The sequence below is a fragment of the Ciconia boyciana genome, chromosome 2 (assembly GCF_034638445.1).
Source record: "Ciconia boyciana chromosome 2, ASM3463844v1, whole genome shotgun sequence".
In the NCBI taxonomy this organism is placed as follows: domain Eukaryota; kingdom Metazoa; phylum Chordata; class Aves; order Ciconiiformes; family Ciconiidae; genus Ciconia; species Ciconia boyciana.
Genome location: NC_132935.1, coordinates 4,797,281 through 4,822,287, shown reverse-complemented (window position 1 = coordinate 4,822,287; position 25,007 = coordinate 4,797,281). Strand labels below are relative to the sequence as shown.

Below are 25,007 nucleotides of genomic sequence, written 5' to 3'. Positions count from 1 at the left end.
GTGAGACTCCTGCCAGCTGTTTATAGAATGCCTCATCTGCCTCTTCATCCTGGTTGGATGGCCAAGAGAACCTGCAAGTTCAGTGAAGCTAGGTTTCCTCTACTGTCTAAAGAGAGCAATGATAGATAGTCACCATTTAAATCCTGCAAAATAACTTACTTTCTGTTTAACACAGGATGTTTTCAGTGGAGCAGACATTTCAGATGCTGAATCTAACATTGTTGGGTTTCTTAGCTGGCAGTACCTTTAGACATAAAGTAATAGCTATCTGAGCAGCTCTGTATGTGGGCTGGTCTAATCTTCCGTTCCTTCCTCACATATATAAATGTAATCTGGTGTGGGATCCACTTAGGAGGGAATCTTTCTTATTTGCATAGCTTGGGTCTCCTGCAGTTTTTTTAGCCTGTTGACAAGCTGTAAATTTCTCGAGGTGCTGTAGTAGGAGTTACTCTGAGATCCTGATGCCCTTGAACAAACTCCAGTTTCTGCTTCCTGATATTTGGAATGTAGTTATATACTATATATGAACTTCCTTCATAAGCAAATTATGACTGGTCTCTATTAAGCCTATCATTTTGTTGTTTGTTTACACACTTCCGTTACTCATTTCCCAGGCTACCTTCATTGGCAAGTTCATTTGATTGAAAAGGAATCTTTTCTTTCCATGTTGCTAGTTTTCAGTTAGATCATCTCATGGACATATCGGCACAGCTCTGAGTGCTTTCGCATGGGAGGCCATGGCAACACTGGAGTGAGGGACAGACAAGGCAGGCTCATGCAAGTCATTTCTGAAATCCCATCCTTAAGCACCTAACAATGACAGAGGTTCTAGGATATTGCATCCTGATGGAAGGATGCATTTATTTGCTACTTTGAGTAAGCTACTAAAAATGTAGACATTTGCCCTGTGCCTTGTATTTTTAAGTAAATGCTTAAATTCAGAGCTGGTGACCCCACTAATAGGGTTAAGCACCCAAAAGTTAAGTGCTGCAACAGTCTGCATTTATCATCTCCAGCAGTAAGTAGTGTCAAATCTTCATTTAGTGAAACTTTGAGTTGTTTCTGATGGTGAGGAAGGGATGGATACAAGAGGTCAAGTCCCTCTTGCCTACCTCAGTTTTCACTTGTAATGGTCTAATAAATCCTCAGTTTCTTATGAAGGAGCATTAAAATAGTAGGCTGTTGGATACGCTTTGCTGGTAATGGAAAATTGTAATTTTAGGATTCTAAGCTTTCAGGCGTTTTGCAAATCCTTGAATTATTTTGCTTATGCTTATTTCTGAAAGTTTTATTTATCATAGAATTATAGAATAGTTTGGGTTGGAAAGGGCCTTTAAGGTCATCTAGTCCAGCCCCCCTGCCATGAGCAGGGACATCTTCAATGAGATCAGGTTGCTCAGAGCCCCATCCAACTTGACCCTGAACATTTCCAGGGATGGGGCATCTACCACCTCTCTGGGCAACCTGTTCCAGTGTTTTACCACCCTCATTGTAAAAAATTTCTTCCTTATATCTAGTCTGAACCTACCCTCTTTTAGTTTAAAACCATTACTTCTTGTCCTATCGCAACAGGCCCTGCTAAAAAGTTTGTCCCCATTTTTCTTATAAGCCCCCTTTAAGTATTGAAAGGCTGCAATAAGGTCTCCTCTGAACCTTCTCTTCTCCAGGCTGAACAACCCCAACTCTCTCAGCCTGTCCTTATAGAAGAGGTGTTCCATCCCTCTGACCATTTTTGTGGCCCTCCTCTGGACCCACTCCAACAGGTCCATGTCTTTCTTGCACTGAGGACCCCAGAGAGGACCCGGGTGGGGTCTCAGCAGAGCAGAGGGGCAGAATCACCTCCCTCAACCTGCTGGCCACGCTTCTTTGGATGCGGCCCAGGTTACAGTTGGCTTTCCGGGTTGCAAGCGCACATTGACAGCTCCTGTCAAGCTTTTCATCCACCAGTACCCCCAAGTCCTTCTCCACAGGGCTGTTCTCAATCCCTTCATCCCCTAGCCTGTATTGATACTGGGGGTTGCACCAACCCGGGTGCAGGACCTTGCACTTGGCCTTCTTGAACCTCATGAGGTTCACATGGGCCCACTTCTTGAGCTTGTCCAGGTTCCTCTGGATGGCATCCCGTCCCTCAGGTGTGTTGACCGCACCACTCAGCTTGGTGTCATCTGCAAACTTGCTGAGGGTGCACTTGATCCCACTGCCTATGTCGTTGATGAACATATTAAACAGTACTGGTCCCAGTACGGATCCCTGAGGGACATCACTTGTCACTGACCTCCATCTGGACATTGAGCCATTGACTACTACCCCCTGGATGCGACCATCCAGCCAATTTCTTATCCACTGAATAGTTCATCCATCATATCCATATCTCTCCAATTTAGAGAGAAGGATGTTGTGCAGGACCATGTCAAAGGCCTTGCAGAAGTCCAGATAGATGACATCCGTAGCTCTTCCCTTGTCCACTGATGTAGTCACTCCATCATAGAAGGCCACTAGGTTGGTCAGGCAGGAGCTGCCCTTGGTGAAGCCAAGCTGGCTGTCTCGAATCACCTCCCTGTCCCAACAAGTTTCAGTAATGGCAACTAGGTCATGGCTTTCTAGCAGCATGGTGGCTTCCAACTCCTCCTGTTTGTTGCCCATGCTGCCTGCATTGGTGTAGAGACACTTGAGCTGGGCTGTCGGCCATGTCACCTTCTTAGAGGAACACCCTTTAATTCTTTTGAGGTATTTCACTGCTGTTTCCCTGTTGGATCCTATTACCTCAGGAGCCCCTGGCTCATCTCTGTAAGACTTCAGGTGTGCTGCAGTGTACCCAGGAAGTCTCCGAGCAACAGGCTGAGGGCCCTCACTAGCACCCCATCCCTCTAACCTTGGAGTGTCATCCCTTGGTTTGTCATGGGCAAGACTGATATTATTCCTGTCCCCCTCCAAGTCTAGTTTAAAGCTCTGTTGATGAGCCCCGCTAGCTCGTGAGCAAAGACCCTCTTCCCCCTTTGAGAAAGGTGAATCCCATCTGATGCCAGCAAGCCTGGTGCCATGTAGACCATCCCATGATTGAAAAACCCAAAATTGTGGCGGTGACACCAGCCATAGAGCCATGTATTAATAAACTGGGCCCGTCTGTTTCTTCCAATGTTGCTGCCTGCAACTGGAAGGAGAGAGGAAAAAATAACCTGTGCTCCAGATTCCCTCACCAACCGTCCCAAGGCCCTGAAGTCTCTTCTGATCGCCCTTGGACTACGCATTGCGGCTTCATCGCCGCCCACATGGAAGAGCAGTAATGGGTAATAGTCCAAGGGCCGTACCAGGCTAGGAGGTTTCCTAGTGATGTCCTTAACCCAAGCCCCAGGGAGGCAGCAGACTTCCCTAAGAAGAGGGTCTGTCTGGCATATTGGACCCTCTGTTCCCCTCAGAAGGGAGTCACCTACAACTATAACCTATCTTTTCTTCCTCATGGAGGTGGTCGCGATACAGGGGGGGTCAGCCTTCCTGACCTTGGCAACACCTCTGGTGTAGGTGGACTCTCATCCACATCATCCATTGACTGGTCTTCCACATCCAGAGCCTCATACCTGTTGTACAGAGGCACCTGGGAAGGTGAGGTGGGCAAGGAGGGGGTTCGCCTACCGCCCCGAGCATATACTTACCTCCATTCACTCCTTTCCTTTAAGGTACTGCCTTCAACCTGGTAGGGGATACAGGGATACAGAATCCCCTGAATCTTGGGTTTTTTCTGGTGGCTGTTCCTGTTTCTGTCTCAGGGAGGGCAGAGCATGGTCCCATCAGTCTCTTTCTCAGACTCCCTGATGGTCCTTAACCTTTCTACTTCCTCTTAGAGCTCTGCCACCAAGCTGAGCAGATCATCCACCTGGTCACACCTCACACAGCTGTTCTCACTACTGCCATCAGTTACCAGTGAAAGGCTCTGGCACTCTCTGCAGCATGAGACCTGGATGGCTGCATCTTTTCATGGGAGCTCTGAGTTGCCGCATCAGTTCTGGCAAGTGCAGAGAACACGGCTTTCTGCTGGGTGGATACCATAGCTAAGCTCCTTCTGAGAGGGTGATGACCACCGATTGAACTGACCTTTTCAGCTGGTAGGGTGACAACACCTTTCCTGCACGAACTGTCACACCACAAGCTGTTTGCCTGCTCTGGTCGCTTGCGCTCCCCAGGCTGCTTTTTATAGGTGTGGGGGTGTGGCTGTGGTTGCTCTGGCAATACTCAGGCCTCATCAGCATCTCCCCCGAGAGCTGCCAGCTCCTGGCAGGTCTCTCCACTGCCCTGGTGTTTCCCTGCCTCACAGAACCCCCATGTGCACCAAGATCTGCTGCTCCACTGCAGACTGGGCCAGCAGCTTGCATCAACACCATTCTGAAAAAATGCTGTTTAAGTAACTTCATTCTTGTCTGGAAGTCGGTTGATTGCATAAAAGTAGAAAATAAAGCTCTGTTTGGGTGGGGAAGATATTTTGATTCAGTTAAGCACCCACCTCTCACTCAAAATATCTTCTCATGCTCCTTTTGAAAAAAAAATTTTCAAACCAATCTCCCATCTTTCTGAAGGAATGACAAACATGCCCATCTTGCCGATTCACCATTTAAAGTAAAAATAAACAGTCCTGACTGATTCGGCTGCATTTGACTCAGCTGAAATGCCTCTGTTGATGTTGCTGTTACCTGGACCACAGTTTGAAGGGGACTTCATTTGCTGAAAGAGCAACAGATAGAGCACAATTGATTCAGCCCTTCCTATAGGCGCCTTCTCAAAGGTCTAAAACCATCCTGCGTCCCAGCACTCTGAGCAAGCGCTATGGCACATAAACTGTACTCTGTGTGACTCTTGAGCAATGCCCATCAAATGCACATCTGTCAAGAACACATACAAATCAGAAAGTATTTGTTTTTCATAATCTGATTATTCTTTCACAGTGAAATGCTGGAATTTGCTAAGGCTCATAAGGTTACAAAGTTCTGTAGAAGTCAGGAAGTGTGAAGTTTTCACACATTCTGCCCCTCTTTTTTTCATTTTTTTACATATGCACATTACAGAAAATTGTGCATTTAACAGTGATGACACCTTAAATAACAGCAGGGATTAAATCCAGAACACGGTACATAGTGACTTTTTTTTGGAGAACGTTAACAAAAATTGACAATTCTATATTCTGATGTAAATGCTATTAGTTTGTATCGCCATCGAAGGTCTGGGGACACTGCCCAACACAGAGAAAGCAGGTCCCAGCAACTCCTGCCCACGACATTAACCTCTTGGTCAACCGTTACGTCAACGGTGTTGGCTCTGATGACTATTCCGCATTGTATTTTCTTTTTTTGGTAGTTCACAGTCCATACTCTCTCTCGTGTGTACGACACATCTTGAGACGATTTTTTTTCTGAGAAGAAGGGGGGGGTGAGGGGGAAAGACCTCTACGAGGAGACAAAATCTTTAACGCTGAGGACTCCTGCTCCGCCGCTCCGGAGCGCGGAGAGGCGCGGAGAAGCCGCGGTGTGCGTGCCCGCCCGGGAGGGGAAGGCTCTTTCCCACAGGCCGGGAGGGGCCGCTCAGCGCCGGGACACAGGCAGGACGCGAGTCCGCGCCCGCGGTGGCCGCAGCGGGAGGGAGGCAGCAGTCGCGCCAGAGAGGGCAGGCGGGGAGGCTCAGCGCCCCCCGGAGGCCGTCCCAGGCTGCCAGGGCCGGGCCGGGCCGCGCCATGGCCGCTGCTGTGGCGCTGCTACGCCCACCGGAGCCCTGCTGACGTTCCCGTCATCCCCCGCTACGCTGCGATTGGCGGAGCGCTTCCCTGATGGCATTGGTCAGGGCTGCCCTGCCGGTCACGGGTTGGGCAGCGGCGCTGACGATTCTGTTGCGTGTCGGTTTGCCGGGTCTGCGATTGGCTCAGGGCGCCATTATAAAGCTCCCCCGTGGGCAAGCGCTCCTTTTCCTCTTTGGCGGCCCAAGGTGCTGTGTTCTTCAGCTGAAGCTAAGGCCGTCCCACCCCGGCGACTGGCACCGTGCCCCCACCATGGCCTCCGTCTCCGAGCTCGCCTGCATCTACTCCGCCCTTATCCTGCACGACGACGAGGTCACCGTCACGGTGAGTGCGGGCCCCGGCCCCGCCGGCACAAGATGGCGGCGAGTCGCGGCATGGCCGGCAGCGGCGCGGGGCGGGAGGCGGCGGGGCCGGGCTGTCTGCTGAGCGCTGCTGTCGTTGCAGGAGGACAAGATCAACGCGCTCATCAAGGCGGCCGGAGTGAACGTGGAGCCGTTCTGGCCGGGCCTCTTCGCGAAGGTGGGCGAGAGGGAGCGGCGGGCCGGGCTGGGGGGCGAGCCGTGGGCTGGCCGGAGCGGGTGTGCCTTGGGCGTCTCGGGGGGAGTGAGGGGAGAAGGCGGGGGGGGCGGGAAGCGTGTGGGGATGTCCCCGCCTCGGTGTGGGGGCTTCTAGGTGCAAATCGCAACCAAACAGCGGCTCTCCCGCGGTGCCGTAGATCCCTACACGTTTAGCTTTGAAATGCTACTTTAAGGAATGGAAAGAGCACTGAATTATGGTGACTCTGCTGGTGGGAGCGAAGCAGGCTGCTGGTTTGCCATGCTGCGGTGTCATCACTGTGCTCATGGCATGGCTCAGCAGGTGTACAGGGCTGAAGCAAAGCTGCCCCACGCACCCTGTGTTAATGAGGTTTCCCTGCTGCTTGTTCTCCCTAGGCTCTAGCTAATATCGACATTGGAAGCCTGATCTGTAACGTAGGAGCTGGTGGTGGTGGTGCTCCAGCTGCAGCTGCTCCTGCTGGTGGTGCCGCACCTGCGGGCGGTGCTGCCCCTGGTAAGTGGGCTTCTGTGTCCAACGGCGTGATCTTCAGCTGAAAGAAATATTTGGTTAAAAAGCTGCTTGTTATCAGCTTGAGAGTCAGCTTGGGTTCTTCCCCTTGCAATTTTAATGTGGTTTTTGCTTTGTAGTATGCATGTGGGTGTTCTAGAGGAAAACAGACTCGCACCTTTAGAAAGGCTGGAATTGTACTTTAAGTCAGTGTACAGGATTAGCGTTATCTCAGAATTAAGGCTGATCTTTCTGTATATCATCAGGATCTCATCCTGATGGCTAAAAAGAGCACCTGCTTTGTAAAGTTTTTTAGATTTGATAGGAATTAATTTTGAAGGCACAAAACCATTTTCCTAGTAGTGGAAATACTAGTCTCCTTGGGTTGTTAGCTTAGTTTGTTAGGACTGCTCAGGTCTTGCTTCTTCCTGTTAGTTATTGTATGTGAAGTCTTTTGTGACATGTGACTTACGAGCTGATAAAATGGAAAAATCCCAATTCTTTTCTCCTTTTCTAGCTGAGGAGAAGAAAGAAGAGGAAAAGAAAGAAGAATCAGAGGAATCTGATGATGACATGGGCTTTGGTCTTTTTGACTAATTAGTTTTGTACCTGTCTGTAATAAAGAACATCATTTAAATGTACTTGTCTCTAATACGGATGTATGTGAAGGGGAGTGAATGAAGGATGGCCGGGTTACCTGCAGGTACTGAAACTGCTGTCATCACATGTTAATCGAGGGTTTTACAACTTGTTGGTTCTTCATACTTAACATAGGCATAGCACAGTGACAGTTAAGGCTCCTAACTGCATTCATAGCGTACAGACAAAGGTGGAAATGCAGTGAGCACGGTAACAGTTTGACAGCTACAGGATGTGGTCATGTTAAGCAAAAGTGCTATGGCTTGGTTGGTACTGCATCAGGAGCTGCTTGTGCTGCAGCCTGCAGTGTGTCTAGTTAGTGCTTTAGCAACAGTGCAGCTTCCACTTCGGGCCGTTTCTAGTACCAGGTAATTTAACCTGTTGAGCAGCAGCTAAAGGCTGTGGCACAGCAGGGATATTGTGCCTTTCACAGCAGAGGACAGTTGTTGAGCTGAAGACTGGGGAAAAAGGGTGAAATTCTCAGCTAAAGGCCCTTGTTGGAGGCTAAGGTGAGGATACAATTAAAAGCCGATTGTCTTGCAGTGCTAGGCACCAAGTCTAGGTTGTATAAGGTGTGTAATTTTTTTGCCTTTCTAGAAAAAAGTTAAGGAGCATCTCTGAAAACTGCTTTGAAGGGTGGGTGTGGAGGATTGTGTAACTTTTACATATGAAAGGAGTAACTTGACAAGTATGTATTTCTAAAATAACTTCTGAACAGGACTTTTCCTGACAGCAACTGAGCAAGGTAAGGGCCGTCTTTCTAATGTGTATTCTAAAGTATTAAATGAAAATTATGTATTATCAAAATGGTCAAGTGTGTAAGAGGGACTCTGAAGTTGTGCGGGAGGGTCGTTCCACATCTAGACCCACAACACAGGCACTCTGCACTGTCCTGTCTTCCCACAATGCTGGAGCTCATTTGTTTTTTGAAAGATGCAGGCACCCATGGAAGAATTTAGTCTGTGCAACCCCCCTGCTGCTGCTGAGAACTCTCTACTGAGTTTCCAGAATAGTTCCTGCAAACCACTCAACTGCTGCATTCCCCCACCCCTTTTTAAAGAGACGTTTCCCCTAGGAAAATGGATTCTAAAAGTAATTACTCAGTGTCACTCCTTACACTCCTTTAGACAAGTCACTTACACAGATGATAACTGACTTGTTCCTGTGCTCCATAGCTGGAGGAAAAACTGCTTTCTGGAAGACTACTTAAATCTTGGATCTCCTCCTTAGATGCTTACTGTTGCTCCTTAAGTCCTGCATAAGTGAATTCTTAAAAGCTTGCAGATTAGGGTAGGGGGAAAAATTCCAAGCGGAGAAAACTCAGCATGGTTTCCTCTGCAGTGCATGCACACACAAAATACTGTACCCAGAATTTCACTGGTAACACCTTTTTAATAGGTCAAAGTAACTGTACAGTTCATTATATTCTTCCTGAGAATAATTTATATCCCTCAACAGCAAAAAGGGAGTGTGGTTTTTATTTTAACAGAACAGATGGCATAACTGGAAAACCAAGGAAAATCTAATTACACTGCTCTACTGTAACTCCTCCCAGGCAAGATAGACAAAAGGATGGGTTAGTTAACTACAGTGGGTTTAAAATATTCAACATGGCTTTAATCTGTCTTTATAAATTATATAAAAATGGGGGACATGAATGGTTACAGAACTCCTCTAAATGCAGCTCTGAATTGCTCTGGTACAAAGCAGCATTTTTGCTTCCAAGGAAAACAACATTGCTACAAAAGAACTGGCACATTATTCTGGTGAAAAAGACGAGAGTTTTCAGTTGTGTTCTACAGCTAGTTCCAAACAAATGCTTCACACATTCACATAAAAGTAAAAGGCAGGAAGATGAAGAGGGCTTTAGTTTTGTCTTGAAATGACTGAAGTCTTGAAAATATAGCTTTTTATTCTTTCTCTGTAAATTGTGATTAGCATATTGTGACGTAAGTGTTCTAATAAAAAAATTCCAGTCTGGATAGTTCATATACTGTGGGCAAGAATTCTCAGCCCTGAGGTTTCCCCGAATTCTTCACTTCACAATATCTTTCTCTGATCTGCTGCTTGGAGAGTTCTGGCTCTGAGACCGTAACCCTGTGGCAGCTCTAGGCTAAGCATGTCCCATGCGATGGTATAAAACTGAAGTGCGTTCCATAGCCGTGATTTCCCGAGGACTTTCTGTACAAACTTCATCTTGTGATAATGCCACTTTTTGAATCCCAGACCAGCTTGGCTTTATGATAAAAACTTGGTTAAACTTCTGTAATGAGAGAGAGCCAACAGCTGTCAGTCAGGTCTGCTGAAGCAAGAGGTGCTGGAAAGCCAGGACTACACCAGGTTAATCCTCACTGCTGGTGGGAGGTGAAATAACATCCTTTCGCAAGCAGAATTCTTAGACTGATGAAACTCTTCCCTCAATACTTAGTGCGGTCTGGACTGACTGATCATTTTCAGTCTGGCTTGATCAATAACATCCAGCAAGTTTTTGGCATCCACAGCCAGAGCGTGAGCAGCTGTCAGCATTTGCTTTTTGTACTCCTGCTGCAGACTGGTCATGACATACTGCTGTGCCAGTTTCATCTTGTTAATGAGCTCAGCCAAGTCAGAGTTCAGCAGCTTCTGTGCCATCTCAATCTGGAACAAGAAGATTCAGTCAACTTTGTAAGTCATCAGAAGCATTGCACTCGTGACAGCGATACTACGGAGCAACGGCACTATCCACCCTCAATAGCCGCTGCTTGGAGCTGGGGCTGTTTCTCTGGGCACCGCATGGAGCAGACAGAATTTTGGCACCTGCTGCTGGACATCAAGAGCGGCCTTGTCAGCTGCTGAGCTGCCCACTGTTAAACAGCACCGAGACCCAAATCGCTGGTAATTAATTTTAACCCAGGTCTAAGAATTAACACCTTGTTCTAGGTTTCCAAGTCCCTATTACCATCACCCTTTTAATTACTATTACTAAAGTAGCTCTAAAGCAGTAAAAAATAAAGCAGGTCAAGAAGCCGGATACAGGTTACTTAACCACATAGCTGAAGTCAGGATGATTCTCTAAGATGGCACTTAAAGAACCATTCTCTGGCTTTCTCATTGTCGTGCTCATTCAAGGTTTTGGAGGAAAACAGTTTTACTCCTGACTCATGAACTTCACTGAAAGATCTCAGTCACTTCTCATCCAGAACTAGGTTATTATGGGATATCTCATCAAAACCTTCCAGCTGCACCAAGCTATGCTTGATTACCTGTTTAATGACTTTGCGTGCAAGCTGTAGTTTAATGAAAGATTAAACTCGCACTAAGAAGTTCTGTGTAAGCATTGCTAACAGTTTTTATGTTGACTTCATACATGTGCGTGTCATATGCTCTTCAATTACATCCAGTTTGAGTGTCTTCACTTTAGTCAATACAAGCCTATGTCCACATAGCAATTCGATTCTAATAAAATTTCATGAAGAATTATAACCCGAGAGTTCATGCTGCCTAGTGAGTCAAAACATATGCAAAAAGAGAGAGGCAAACCATGTCCGGATAGCTGTCCTGGCTGGGGCTAACTTGAAACGTAATAGACTGAGCATCAGGTGAGGGGACCTCTACGTACCTCTCTGTGGGTGCTTGCAGGAAGCACAGGGAGGGTCTCATCTACTGTTGCCAGTAAGGTTCTTAATGCCAAACCAACCTCCTAAGAACAAAAATAAATTAAGAAAATAAAGTTTACAAACTTGGAATGAATGGATGAGAGACTTGTAGCCAGAGTGCAGGAAACAAATGATACACTTAACGTCTCATCTGGATAAGAGGGGAGTTAGAACGTAGCTGAGAGACTTTAAAACCTCACTTGCAATTCCATGTTTCACCATCAAAACAAAATGCCAACGGGTTAATTAAAAAACAGTTCTTTTTAAGAAGTGAAATGTAAAGAAGATAGTGCACAACTCACTGCCCCTGGATAAGCACAGGCAAGCTGGGCAATAAAAGCACCGTTACCTACAATACTGTTAACAGTATCCAATGCTCCAGCACTCTGACCACAAGTTACCACCCTGCAAACACAAAAAGCTCTTCTACTTTCAACTTTCCAGAAAGTTTCTCCTGTGCCACTTGAAGACCTCATTCAGGAGAGAACTAAAACACTGGTTTTAGGAATAGCCTCCGTACCTTTACCATGGGTACATACTCCTCCGGCGGAGCTGGCTGTATTTTACTGGACATTTCTATGACCGCTTTCACCAGCCCAGTTACATTCTCGTAGACTTTGTCGTTGGAGCGGTCCAGGTTGGCCGTAGGAGGAGGGCTGATTTCCTGTGGCTGAATCTGGAAGCAGAGAGGGGTTGTTTAACCTCCTGTCCCCAGCAGATGGGGCTCAGTAACTTCCCAACTTCCGCAGACCGCCGGGAAGGTCTCATATTCGCAACAGCCCCCCGCCCGGTCCCGCTGGGTCCCCTGTCCTGGCTGAGCACTCACTCCTGGATCTGAAGGAAGCTTCCTTTAGTTCTTCTGACTGAACCTGATCTATGAAATGACACTGGGGAATTTTTACCAGGGTTTCCCTGAAGAGCTTCCAGTATAATTCCCACAACAGAGAAGAAAATAATTTGAGGAACGAGGAGTACGGAGTATTTGACATGTCTAAGTGGTTCACTACTGATGGACAAGTTCCACTGCTAAAGCAACATTTATCAGGTCCCTCGTTCCAGAAAGTTCTTTTATGCTCCAAAACCATGTCAGAGTACATAGTTAACATACTGATATAGTAAAGAGAGAATACTGCAGTACCTATTATGGTTTTGTTAGTGAAAATGCACAGCAGATTAACAAAAATGGTGTCACTGCTACAGGTGGGAAACACCAAATGTTTTCATAGTTTGTTTCCAATAGATCAGAAAAAATCCAATAGGTTAAAAATCCTGTAGTCCTTAACTCAAGCAAAACTTCCATTGAGTCAGATCTGTCTAGAGTTAAATCCAAGACAGACCAAAATAATCCTGGGTCAGAAAAGAAACAAACTCTGAAAACTTCCTTTGTAAGGACCTCGGTATTTCTGCTCCTGAACTGTAAAACTGCAGGCATCCCAGTTTCCTGCAGCTCTTCACTGCTGCGGGATGCCCAAGCAACCATGCAGTGGGAGCAGAAGGTTAAAAAATTGCTTATTTCCTACTGGTCACACAGCGGCCGCCCACCCTGTTGATCTGAGATGGGTCATGGCGTTTCAGCCCACCACACTGGGTTACTACTGGTTCTTACAACTGGTCCTAGCTACAGAGATGTTTCATTGGAAGCACCTGAGATACCACCCCGATGAAACTATAAAATACTTGGATGAAACTTTGTCTGAGGAAGGAGTGCAGGATTTAGTGCATGGTGATTCCATTTTGTTGCATTTCACTAAGCGGGTACTGACAACTATTACAGAGATTCAATCTAGTGTATTGATCAGAAAATACCGTAGGAAAAAGAACATTGAAATTGCCTCAATCACCAGTGAAAAGCTGTGATTCTAATTGGTTTCAGCAATCGAGAAGTTAAACAGTCGTCTGGCAAAGTCACATGCAAAGACATTTTGGAATAGGGCACGTACACACACGCTCACGCACTGCTTACCCTCCATGGCTATGGTTGAGCAGAATGTGGGGGAAGGTTAAAGAAATTTACCAAAAGAAGGGAAAAAAGAAAAACAATATTAATAAAACTCAGCAGGAAAAAAACCGAACCAAAACCAAAACATGTGTAGCAATAAGAGAACAGTTAAAAAGCCTGCAACAAAAATGCATCCTCAACAGTATCGGCAGTCATTCACGTTAGCTCTTGGTCCATTTGTTATGGAAGCACCGTGTGCTGACGACCTGCTGTGCACCCGCGTAGGAAGTGGAAGTATTTGCCATGCACCCATGCTTACTTTTTACTAAACACATGGGGAAGAGATCATGCAAAGCTTGACAGGAGCAAGCCAGTCTGGCGAGCAGCAAAGTGGTGAATGGAGTAGAGGGCCTCTGCAACGGTGGGAAACAACATGTCCTGTGCAACCCTGGTCCCTTTACACAAACAACAGATTTAAGAAAATGTTGTATTCATCTTCCTGAAACTTTTTTTTGTCCTTTAGAAAAGTCATGATGGGAAATACATGGTCATCTAACTGCAGCTCCTGTTCACGATGCCTAATCACAGTCGTGGATAAGAACTACCAAGAACCCGTTCTAGATGGATTATACCCAACCCACTTAATTCCTACAGCCAGGCCCTAACATTTAAAGAGTATGGAAACTGCATTTCTTAACACTCATGGCTTTTTTGTTTATACACAACATCAACACTATTGCTCCGCAGACTATGAAGTCAGGAGTTTCTTTGTGTGGACTGGCTGACTTTTTGCCTCAGCAAGTAACACAAACCCATGTATTTCCTGGTGCATGCCCTAATGCCTCCTGAGGACAAGCAGTTCAAATCCTCTTATTTTAATTTGTATTCTGCAGAAAAGGGAGACTGAAATGGGTGTACAGAAAAGGGAGTCTGAAATGAACCGCAGAAGCATCTTCAGTTTAGGACTGCAGACATTAACAAAGCTATACGCTATTAAAAAATAATGGGCTGTTTTCTTGAAGGGGCATAAACCAATCCAATTTGAAGAAAACTCTTGACAGGAAAAAAAGAATCAGCCCTTCTTTTCTACTGAAGAAGCTATTTAGTACACGAATCTCATTCACTTGTTATTACTGATGACTTTGGCTGCTCAGGTTTGTTTGCTGTCAAAAGGATGTTATTTCAGAAAACATTTTTCATGTTCCAGTATCAGCATTTAGAAAGGAAATTTTAGAGAAGCCCAGTTTAGTAACACATCTGTTACTGCTTTTTGACATCTTCTGAGGCTTGGCAGCTTCAAAAGCACTGGCATCAGTTTATAATAAATAATCCTGCTCAAATTCGCCACTGCTGTCTACGCTGATTCGCAAATATTCCAATAATCTCAGAACAAGAGAGCAAGAGTGAGACAGGCAGGCAGTGGCTGAGATCGATTTGTGCTAAACATATTGCTTCGATGGCAAGTTTTGAATGCCGTGGTCAGATGAACTGGATTTTTTCTGTATTTTCTTAAACCACCTAAAATAAATGTCGCTTATCACAATAGCTGTGTCTACCACAACATGGATTCCTGTTCTTTACCAGAGGCTCAGCAGGGCTTATATTAGCAGGAGGTTCTCCTTCTGTGAGGAGCTGTACTATTAGCCCTAGCTGTTGTATTACAGCAGGGATTGCCCCGGTGTATTTGCAGAAGCCTGAGCTCTACGGCAGACCCCATCTCTCTCCTCTTGGGAAACAGACGGAGCACAAATACATCACGTCCTTGGATGCTACTGATGGCACCAACTGACAATGGGAGCGGCCGCAGGAGTGATCCTGCTTTAATGCTCTGGTCAGTAATCCTGCTGTCAGACCAACAGTCTTTGTGGAGGCATATTTGTCTAGCTGCAAGGTTGTGAAATAAAACAGCCATGTGTATAGATCAGCTGACGGAGAATTCCCCGGAGAATTCATTACTGATGGAGAATTCCCAACCGCTATTGTATCTAGCTGCTGGAAACCGCTAGCATCAGAAATGGCTCCACTGGTTCCCCTCAGGAGGCCTTGAGGTCACTCAGGTTTGTTTCCTGAAGATTAGAAAGGTAAAGGAGTCCCAAAGGTAGGGAACAACACCTAGAGGCACGATTTTAAAAGTGACTGACATACTAAGGAGCAGTTCCATTGACACCAACTGCAACAGGGGACAGGATGCTGTGTTTCACTGCACCCTGCAGCATCTCTCTGCTAGAAAACTGAAAAGTTTCATTTTTGGCTTTATTGCCTATTTACTGATGATGAAAGAACACATTAGAAGGTATCTCAATCACAGGTCAGACCGCCCACTTCCCCTCTTCCCTTGTTCCCCAGAGCTACCAGGGTTTTAGGAGTCTTAGTGCTGCAACAAGAGCTTTTTGGAGCACCACAGTTCAGACATGCCTCACTTCTCTGTGACCGAGAACAGGAGACACTTGTACTACCCGAGTAACTGGGAACCCTGGGTGTGCTCCTTCCTGCTTAACAAAGCTGCTGAGCAGGGAGCCTGAGTCCCTACGGAAGGTCTCATATGCTCTTCAAACTAGAATTAGCTCACCTGGGAAAGGTTCTAGGTGAGGAACATGCTGAATCACAGTAATGGAGGATATGAGCCTACCAGTTAACTCCCCACTTCCCTGGAGAGCTGCCAGTGCATGTTTGCCCTGTGACAACATTTATTTGGGAAGTTTAGTCACTTTTGCTTTCCACGGTCTCTACTCCAGGAACAGCAAACTATCTCAGAGTGGTAATGTTTAATTTTCTGAGGCATATTTCATGTGACACTGAGCAACGTACCTTCACGCCTTCGTTGTAGCTGTCCACAGGGCTGTTCAGGCTTGCAAGGCTGCCCAAATGGCTGGGGGCTCCAGGGCGGGGAGGTTTCTTTGGTGGAGCTGCATGATCTGGTTAACAAAACAATTTGCATTTTAGGGGACCAACATATCAGATGTATCTGCATAATTTTGGTCTGTCAACACTACAAAGGCTACACATGCTTTACTGTACTAGCAGAGGAGATGTACATCTTAATGTGTCTTATAGTAAATCCACTGTTTGTAGGAGCTACACTTTAATCTGTACTTCTACTGAAGAAATGCAGACAGAAGGTTGGGGAAATAATCAAGTTTTCTTGCAATTATGAGAAATATTGAACAGTTCAATTATGAGAACACGGCTGTTCTAGTAAGACACTTCGAAAATCCCTTTGTGGGGCAACTGCTACTCATCTCAGTACACCTGCCCCAAGAAGTCCTCACCCCTTCGTACCACAGCTGAGTGCCAGACATGCTGCGTATGTCTGGGAAAATTGGACTTCTTCATGGCAGAAATCCTGGGTGTGATTCACTTTGAGAAACCTAAATTTAGGTGTCTACTTTTGTTTTACATGTCTCAACTCCACACATGGTGAAGTCCTACACAGTGACTCAGCTTCCTCTAGACACTTCCCGCCTGTTGATGAAACACTTTTTTGGCTTTGCTGACTACATCTCTGGGGACTGCACGGGGAATTTAAACACGTAGTGCACTGAAACACCTATGCGTAGTTACCTGGAATTGAATCCACGCCTTGTATAAAAATACTGGCAAAAATCTTTGTTCACTACTGCTACTAGAAGACTTGTAATCAAGGATTCAAGTGTATGAATTTGCTGCTTACCTGGTTTACCCACAGGCTGATATATGTGCTGGTTACCAGCCTATAAAATAAAATATACATTTAGACTAGTTATTACAGTGCTCACAACTTTCATCAACACAGTCTCAAACACTGAGAGTAGCCAGTTCTCAGCACATTTCCCAACAGTTAAAAACACACCCGTATTCACCATTTCTAGCTAAGCTCCAACTACAGGTGTATTACTTAGAGAGTAAGAAAATAATTTCCATTTCTTTTGTATCACTCACAACAGCCCTGGCCTCTACATTACAGTTTATCCTTCAATATTAATCAAATGTGGTGGTATATTCACAATCATTTTTAGTCTGTATTCAGAGATCAAACTGTAGAAGTCACAGTGGTGAAGAAGAAATGGCAGTGCAACAACTAGAAGACTACGGTATTTCTGCACTGCTGAATGGTTTCCATAATGGAAACACCTTTCTAAGCTGGTTTACTTTTTGGTTTTGTTGCAAAGCTCTTAGTCAAGGTCAATTTGCTTATTCATCTGCACATATTTAATAATAGACTGAAGTGACTTTTCTTGGTAATTATATTTATACAACCTTCACACCAACCTCAGTTGCTGAGGCGAGCAGCTCCAGTGCCGGCAGGATCGGTAGCGGAGCGCTCTGGCACGGTGCATGGGGGGGTGGGGTGTCCTGAACCGGGGAAACCTCAGGAGAGCGGGGGGATCTGGCAGGAGCCTGTAGCTCCTGCGACAGTGGCTGACGAGACCTGGGCAGGACCTGGAGCAACGGCGGCCAAGCCCCCCCCCGCCCCCAATGTATGAAAGAAACCCATGGGGAGCGCCGCGACCAGGGTAGGCAAACAGGGCGTAGCACGGCAGTTTGTGTGGCAGGGCACGCAGGAAGGGCGCTGAAGCTCTGCCAGCTTGACCAGGGAGTGTCCTGGTTTCAGCTGAGATAGAGTTAATTTTCTTTATAGTGGCTGGTATGGGGCTATGTTTGGGATTTGTGCAGAAACAAATCCCAAACATAGCCCCATACCAGCCACTATAAAGAAAATTAACTCTATCTCAGCTGAAACCAGGACAGGGAGCAATGGTATCCACCCGGCAGAAAGCCGTGGCCTCTCTAAGCTCTGCACCCACCACGACTGACGCAGCTTCCCAGACAGAGCTCCGATGGGAACATGCTGCCACCCAGGTGTCATCAGGGTGTGCCCTGCTCTCATGCCAGTACCAGATGGCAATAGTGAGCAGACCTGTGGGAGGTGCACCCAGGTAGAGGAACTCCTCTGCTTAGTGGCAGAGCTCTGGGAGGAGGTGAGTAGGTTGAGGAGTATCAGGGAGTGCAAGAGAGAGATGGACTACTGGAACTGCACCCTACCATCCCTGGGACAGGCCCAACAGGCAGACAGGACACATGACAAAGAGGATTCCCTATCCTCTCTCTACCCCGCAGAACACAGTGACTTAAGGGATAGGGGGCAATGGCAACAAGTTCCTGCCCGGCGCAGCAGGTGCATCTCCTCTGTGACCACCCCACCTTCCCAGGTGCCCTTGCATAATAGGTACGAGGCTCTGCAAGTGGAACCAAACAATGATGAGGATGATGGTTCATCTAGGTTGGAGGTGTCACCAAGGTTAAGTCGGCCTATGCCCTGTGCCAAAACCACTTCTATAAAGGAAAAAAAGGCACGTCATTGTCAGAGGAGACTCCCTTCTGAAGGGAACAGAAGGCCCAACATGCAGCTCGGACCCACTTCTTAGGGAAGTCTGCTGCCTCCCTGGGGCCGGGTTAAAGACGTGAAGAGAAAGCTTCCTACCCTGGTACAGCTCTCGGATTATTATCCATTATTGCCTTTTTATGTAGGCAGAGATGAAGTTGCTGTAAGAAGTCCAAGGGCAATCACGAGAGACTTCAGGGCCCTGGGACGCCTGGTTAAGGGATCAGGTGCACAAGTAGTGTTCTCTATCCTTCCAGTTGCAGGGAATGGTGAAGGAGGAAACAGAAGGATCCAGCAGATCAATACCTGGCTCCAAGCCTGGTATCACAGGCAGAATTTTGGATTTTTTAATCATGGGTTAGTCTACGCAACACCAGGCCTGCTGGCAACAGACGGGGTCCTCCTGTCTCAAAGGGGGAAAAGGAGCTTTGTGCAGGAGTTAGCAGGGCTTATTGACGGAGCTTTAAACTAGATTTGAAGGGGGAAAGGGATAAAACCAGGCTTGCTACAGATAAGCCTGGGGGCAGCACGCCAATGTTTGAGGGACAGTGTGCTAGCAAGGGCCTTCAGTCTGCTCCACGATGTGCTGAGTACACTGGAGCACATTTGAAATGTCTTTACAGTAAGGATGGTCACTTTTTCAGAGTCATCTCTTAAGAGCGCAGGAGCAGGCAATTCCAAAATGTCTGAACTCAAGCAAGCAGGGCAGAAGGCCAGCTTGGCTGAGCAGGGATCTTCTTCTAGAACTTAGGTGGAAAAAGAAAGTGTATGGACATTGGAAGCAAGAATGGGTGACAGAGAAGGACTACAGAGATGCTGTTTGCCACTGTAGGGAGAAAATTCATGCGGCCAAGCTCAATTAGAGTTCAAGCTGGCCAGCCCTGTGAAGGACAACAAAAACGGGTTTTTTTATTTTTTTTTTTTAATTTATCAGCAAAAGGAGGCTCAGAGATAACATTGGTCCGTTGCTTGATAAGGTTGGTTACCTCACAAATAGGGATGTAGACAAAGCAGAGACGTTTAATGCGTTCTTCGCCTCTGTCTTCAACACCGATGATGGGCCCTGGGACCCCCAGAGCCCTGTGTTGGAAGACTGTGACTGGGGGGATGATAAACTCCCAGCTGGCTCTGAACTTGTTCGAGACTTGCTGCTCCAGCTGGATGAATGTAAGTCTATGGGGCCCGATGGGATTCATCACAGGGTAGCGAAAGAGATGGCTGATGTTATCGTGGGACCTCTCTCCATTATTTTTCAATGGTCTTGGGAGTCTGGAGAGGTCCCACTCGACAGGAAGCTGAAAAATGTCCCTATTTTCAAGAAAAGTAAGAAGGAAGATCCCGATAATTACAGGCCTGTCAGTCTCACTTCAGTGCCTGGTAAAATTATGGAGAAGGTTATTCTGGGAGTTACTGAAAAACACTTGAGAGACAGCACAGTCACTGGCCATAGTCAGCACAGGTTCGCAAGGGGAAAGTCCTGCTTACCCAACAATTTCCTTTTATGACAAGTTCACCTATCTAGTTGACCAAGGGAAGCCAGTAGATGTGGTTGGTTTTGGATTTTAGCAAAGCTTTTAATACCCTCTCTCACAGTATCCTTCTGGACAAAGTGTCCAGCACACAGCTAGACAAGTCCATAACACGATGGGTGAGCAACTGGCTGACAGGTCGGGCTCAAAGAGTTTTAGTAAATGGGGGTACATCAGGCTGGTGGCCCGTCACCAGTGGGGTTCTCCAGGGCTTGATTTTAGGGCCAATGTTCTTCAGAGTTTTTATAAATGATCTGGACACAATACATTAAGTAAGTTTGCCGATGATACTAAACGAGGAGGAGCTGTGGACTCCCTCGAGGGTAGAGAGGCCTTACAGAGAGATCTGGATAGACTAGAGAGCTGGGCGTACCAACTGTACCAACTATATGAAATTTCATACCAACCATATGAAATTCCACACTAATTTCATATCAACTGTATGAAATTCAACAAGAGCAAGTGCTGGATTCTCCACCTGGGATGGGGTAATCCTAGTTATGCATAAAAACTCGGGGATAAGAGGGTGGAAAGCAGCCCTGCGAAAGAGATCTGGGGGTTTGGGTTGATGACAAGTTGAATACAAGTCAACAGTGTACCCTGGCAGCCAAAATGGCCAACCGTGTCCTGGGGTGCATCAAGCACAGCGTAGCTAGCCGGTCAAGGGAGGTGATTGTCCCACTCTACACTGCACTGGTGCGGCCCCACCTCGAGTACTGTGTGCAGTTTTGGGCACCTCAGTATAAGAAGGACATCAAACTATTAGAGTGTGTCCAGAAGAGGGTGACCAAGATGGTGAAAGGTTTCAAGGGCAAGACTTAGGAGGAGTGGCTGAGGTCACTTGGCATGTTCAGCTTGGAGAAGAGAAGGCTGAGAGGTGACCTCATCGCAGTCTACAACTTCCTCAAGGGGGGGCAGCAAAGGGGGAGGTGCTGATCTCCTCTCTCTGGTGACCAGCGATAGGACACGAGGAAATGGAATGAAGCTGCTGCGTCAGGGGAAGTTCAGATTGGACATTAGGAAAAGGTTCTTCACTGAGAGGGTGGTCGATCACTGGAACAGGCGCCCCAGGGAAGTGGTCATGGCACCAATCCTGTCAGAGTTCAAGGAGCGTCTGGACGACGCTCTTAGTCATATGGTTCAGTTTTAGGTAGTCCTGCGAGGAGCAGGGAGTTGGACTCAATGACCCTTATAGGTCCCTTCCAACTTGAGATATTCTGTCATTCTATGAAAGATGAAAATCTGTTTGGTCACAACCAAATTAATATTTTACACAAAACTTGCAGTTGTTGTGTCATAAAAAGCATTACAGTCCCAACAGAGCCACATTTTATGCAAGCATATCTGTATAAAGCAGTTTCCATTGCAAAGTAAAACACTGAAGGCAGTTAGAATTTAATAGACGTAGTACTGAAACATCTCAAAAAGGCATTTATTTATAAAATAAAGACCATTTTCTGCAAAGTCAGATTACTTCTTTGCATCAGACCTAAGGAAGCTGCTTTTTCAACACTTTGAAGATGGCATTCATACTGCTTAGGATTCACTTTTAGTGGTAGGAAAACACAGTATTTGCTTCAATTCACCTTCAGCTCTGGATAATGCTATCATAAATCACCATCTAAGAATGTTAATTCATTAACTTTCTTTTCTGACCTTTTAAGCAACTGTTTTTGAATGTCTCACATTCTCTACTTTCAGAAACACACCCACGTAACAGGGACAACAGCAGTACACTTACTATTCCTTAGCTTCTAACTCCACCATCACCTCATTTCAGTGCTAGACGACTGTGAGGATACCAAGCAGCTTGCCCAACAGCACGCAGAAAGTCTGCAGGAGATCCTCCGAACTGAACCGAGAAGCTCATGCCTTGCAACCAACTCATTAGCAAACTCGAAGGATACTCATGATTGTAGTTCAGCATTTATTCAAAGCTTCAGCCTAGCATTTTTAGAAATTTGTGTCATGGTTTTAAGATTACAGACAGATCTGACAGTGGCTCCTATGGTTAAGGTTGCCTAGCACTTCATGACGCCTGCTTTCAGATGCTGAAAAATTTTTCAAATTTTAACTGTATGAAATGAAAATTCCCACACTAACTCTACTTCAAGTTCATTTCTGTCAGCTTGCTATGGAAAACTGTGTCAAGACGCACAACTTCCAGAAAGTAAGGTCACATAAAAATGTATTTCACAGGGAGAAATCTGAAGTTCTTCTAAGTTTCGTAGATGATATTCTATCAACTTAATACTTTAGAGCAGAAACATGATGGCTAGAAATAAAGGAGCATATTCACCCTGCCTACTCCAAGTCTGTAACTACAGACTTGAAAAAATCAAATTTCACTTTCAGGAACCAGGAGTAGAAATCAAAGATCCAAAGCCCTGAAACTCTTCTGCTATCATAACAAACCTCTGAAACCCACTGGCTGATCATCTCACACACTGTCATACGGCTGCCCTCACTAGTTAGAAAAAACATCTGTTTCTGCCAGCACTATCAGTCATGTCATTAACTTTGATTTGTGTTGTTAACCTAACTATTTCAAATCTGACAAACCTGGGGGAAAAGAAAGGGGGGAAGAGAGGAAGGAGAGTAAAATTCCACTAAAACAATTATAGCATTTTGACTTCCAGAAAATTGCGTATTAAAAGTATACGTTAAAAGAATGTGCACAAAGTTATACAGCCACGTGCTCATCAGTTAGGAACTACTAAAATGTGTGTGATAACTTTTCATTTGCACCACCACATCCAAGAACAGGATCATATATGACTCCTTTCTCCCTCCCAGTGTCCCCAAACTGCGCAGATGCTGCTCCGCAGCAGAAATCAGAGCTGCTGTGCTTTCTGCTCCCATTCCAACTACCACAACGACTACTCAAATAAAAAGTCACTTTGTGGGGAAGACATAAATGACACCTCAGTGAACTGGATTCTGTCCTCACCACTGTCACAGAAATCTGTGTTACACTGGACAATTATTTAATCGTAGTTCTCCTAGAAATAACTACTGCCTATTTCTCATCCTCTAGATGAGAAATTGAGATTGATTCACAGAAGCATTAGACATTTCCCACTGCAAAGTCAGTCAGAGTTACGTTCCGAATGTATTAAGGACTACAAAAATGCAAAATCAAATTCTAGAACTAGAAATGTAGTTATCATGAATTAGAGTCTCTTTTAAAACTTATTTTGTCAATGATCACTAAGTGTTTTCTTCACACTCCTTCAAATGGGGTGTGAAATGGTACTACCTCATCTGGGAAGACAGGACTTCCCCTACAAGTAGTTTGGGATCTGGGTGCTGTATTTTTTATTCTAACCCCAGGCAGTCATGCTGAAATCAAGCAGCAGTCAGAGACAACAGCTGGCTGCAAGAAGCTGTACTTCAAACCCATTGCCACTGACAGCCACCTGAATCAAACCTCTGACATGACTTCAAAATCTCCAGGTTATCTCAAAGCATCTTCATGAGTAGCACAAAATGCAGCGATACTCGACTGGCTGTTACGTAAAGATGCAACAAGAGCAAAGACAGAACAATAACTAATAGTCTTCTCCGATTTCGTGGAAAAAATCTTAGCAGCTTCCAGACCTGAATGTCTCTAGAGACCATGCTGCAGTGTGTCATTAACATACTCATTCATGATTGTACTTTGGCTGCAAATGCAGGAAGAGTCCCTAAATTCTTAGGTAGTGAAGAAATACTGAAGCCAAACTAGGAGTTTACAATCGCATCCCAAATGAACTAGGAAAGTGAATGTAAAATATTAACTATTTTAAAGGTGATCCCTGGGGACAAACAGTAGATGAAGCATCAGGTTTCTAGCATTAACAGTCCCTAGCCTAACCACTCCTTTTGATCCGTATGTTTCAGAGATTCCAATGGCAATTAAACAATTGGAGAGACATTTTTAGTTAAACAGACAGAAGTTAAGCCTGTAAGAAAGAATACCACAGCTGCAGCTGTTGTCTGGTAATAAATGAATGGCTGTGGGGTTTATTCCATTTGTTTCATAGCGGATCATTTACCCCAAACAAATTTCAGGGTAATACAACAGTTACATTTACATTCCTTGGAAGAAAACCCTTCAGATATTTAAACAACTGCAAAAGTTATTTCAATCCTGCTTCCTGTTGACAGAACTTTCAGAAAACTATCCACATTTTTAAATAAAAGGCCCAATTATACAGCACATGAACATTAAAAAATTATTGCAACATATTTGTGGAAATATTTTAGTATTTGTTACAACAGCAGCTTCAAGGAAAAAAAGAAAAAAACCAAAACCAAACCCCAAATCCCCCAAACTGCTGCATGAACAAGTTTGCCACGGCTGCTGTTCCACAGAAGCTGAGCCTCTTGGAAAGCTGTAGAGCCATGTAATAATAGTGGAAACATTTAGCAAAAACTTTAAATCATCTCCCATAATCAAGACAGCGTACAACATGTTCTACCAGGAAACAGGAGAAAGAGTTGGGAGATGAAAAGATCCCACGCATACTTACTGGGCCCTGGAGACCTCCATCCTCTCGGTCGATGCTGCTTCTGGAGAGCCGCACATCAGGTTTCTAAAACAAAAATGAAAAATTTCATTCTGTACTCTGCTTACCGATTCACGCAACCTAGGCTTAAAGTCATTATAAAGACAGGAAAATACTGTTAAAAATTTACACTGACAAATACAGATGTCATTTCATTCCAGTCTATACACCCCCGCTGCTGCGACTACGCGCTTCTGCAACTGCAGCTACTGAAACTCCTGGCAGCCTTCTCGACTGCTTCTCAACCACCCATTCTTAGCCCACATGTAAAAATGCTTGTTATAAATATTGATAGTACCATTTCCCTAACACAACATTGGAAAACCTGCATTTTAATTTTCTCAAAGGCAGCAAAAGTAGGTTTTTTGTTGTTTTTTTTTTTTTTTTTAAATTGTTTGCTTCCCAACAGGAAAATTTCAACCACGGGATGAGAAATGCTGCGCATTAATTCCCGCTTCCTGCTTGAGGATGGCTTATATGTACTTGGCTCTCTCTCCAAGCCTGCAAATGGGGCCAATTACTGGAGCTCTTTA

At 45.5% G+C, this 25,007-nt stretch overlaps 2 protein-coding genes across 10 annotated transcripts in view; one reads left to right on the top strand and one right to left on the bottom strand.

Annotated features, from left to right (window-relative positions):
- The first annotated feature begins 5,924 nt into the window (after nucleotides 1-5,924).
- RPLP1 (ribosomal protein lateral stalk subunit P1) lies at nucleotides 5,925-7,461 on the top strand. Its single transcript, XM_072851830.1, has 4 exons — nucleotides 5,925-6,100; nucleotides 6,221-6,295; nucleotides 6,709-6,826; nucleotides 7,338-7,461. Exons 1-4 carry the CDS (start codon nucleotides 6,029-6,031, stop codon nucleotides 7,415-7,417), a joined length of 345 nt encoding a protein of 114 aa, XP_072707931.1. The 5' UTR covers nucleotides 5,925-6,028; the 3' UTR covers nucleotides 7,418-7,461.
- A 1,376-nt stretch (nucleotides 7,462-8,837) lies between these two features.
- The window catches only part of PTK2 (protein tyrosine kinase 2), a 232,081-nt gene continuing 215,911 nt past the window's right edge, over nucleotides 8,838-25,007 (bottom strand). For 8 of the 9 annotated variants that reach the window (XM_072851822.1, XM_072851825.1, XM_072851823.1 and 5 more), the window contains 6 exons: nucleotides 24,439-24,501; nucleotides 16,704-16,743; nucleotides 15,842-15,948; nucleotides 11,615-11,770; nucleotides 11,058-11,138; nucleotides 8,838-10,096 (listed from right to left, as the gene is read on the bottom strand). In XM_072851822.1, the coding sequence (XP_072707923.1) occupies nucleotides 9,884-10,096; nucleotides 11,058-11,138; nucleotides 11,615-11,770; nucleotides 15,842-15,948; nucleotides 16,704-16,743; nucleotides 24,439-24,501 (660 nt within the window). In that variant the 3' untranslated portion in view covers nucleotides 8,838-9,883. Of the gene's footprint in view, nucleotides 10,097-11,057; nucleotides 11,139-11,614; nucleotides 11,771-15,841; nucleotides 15,949-16,703; nucleotides 16,744-24,438; nucleotides 24,502-25,007 lie in introns of those variants that run through there. The other variant, XM_072851828.1, reaches the window with a different exon arrangement.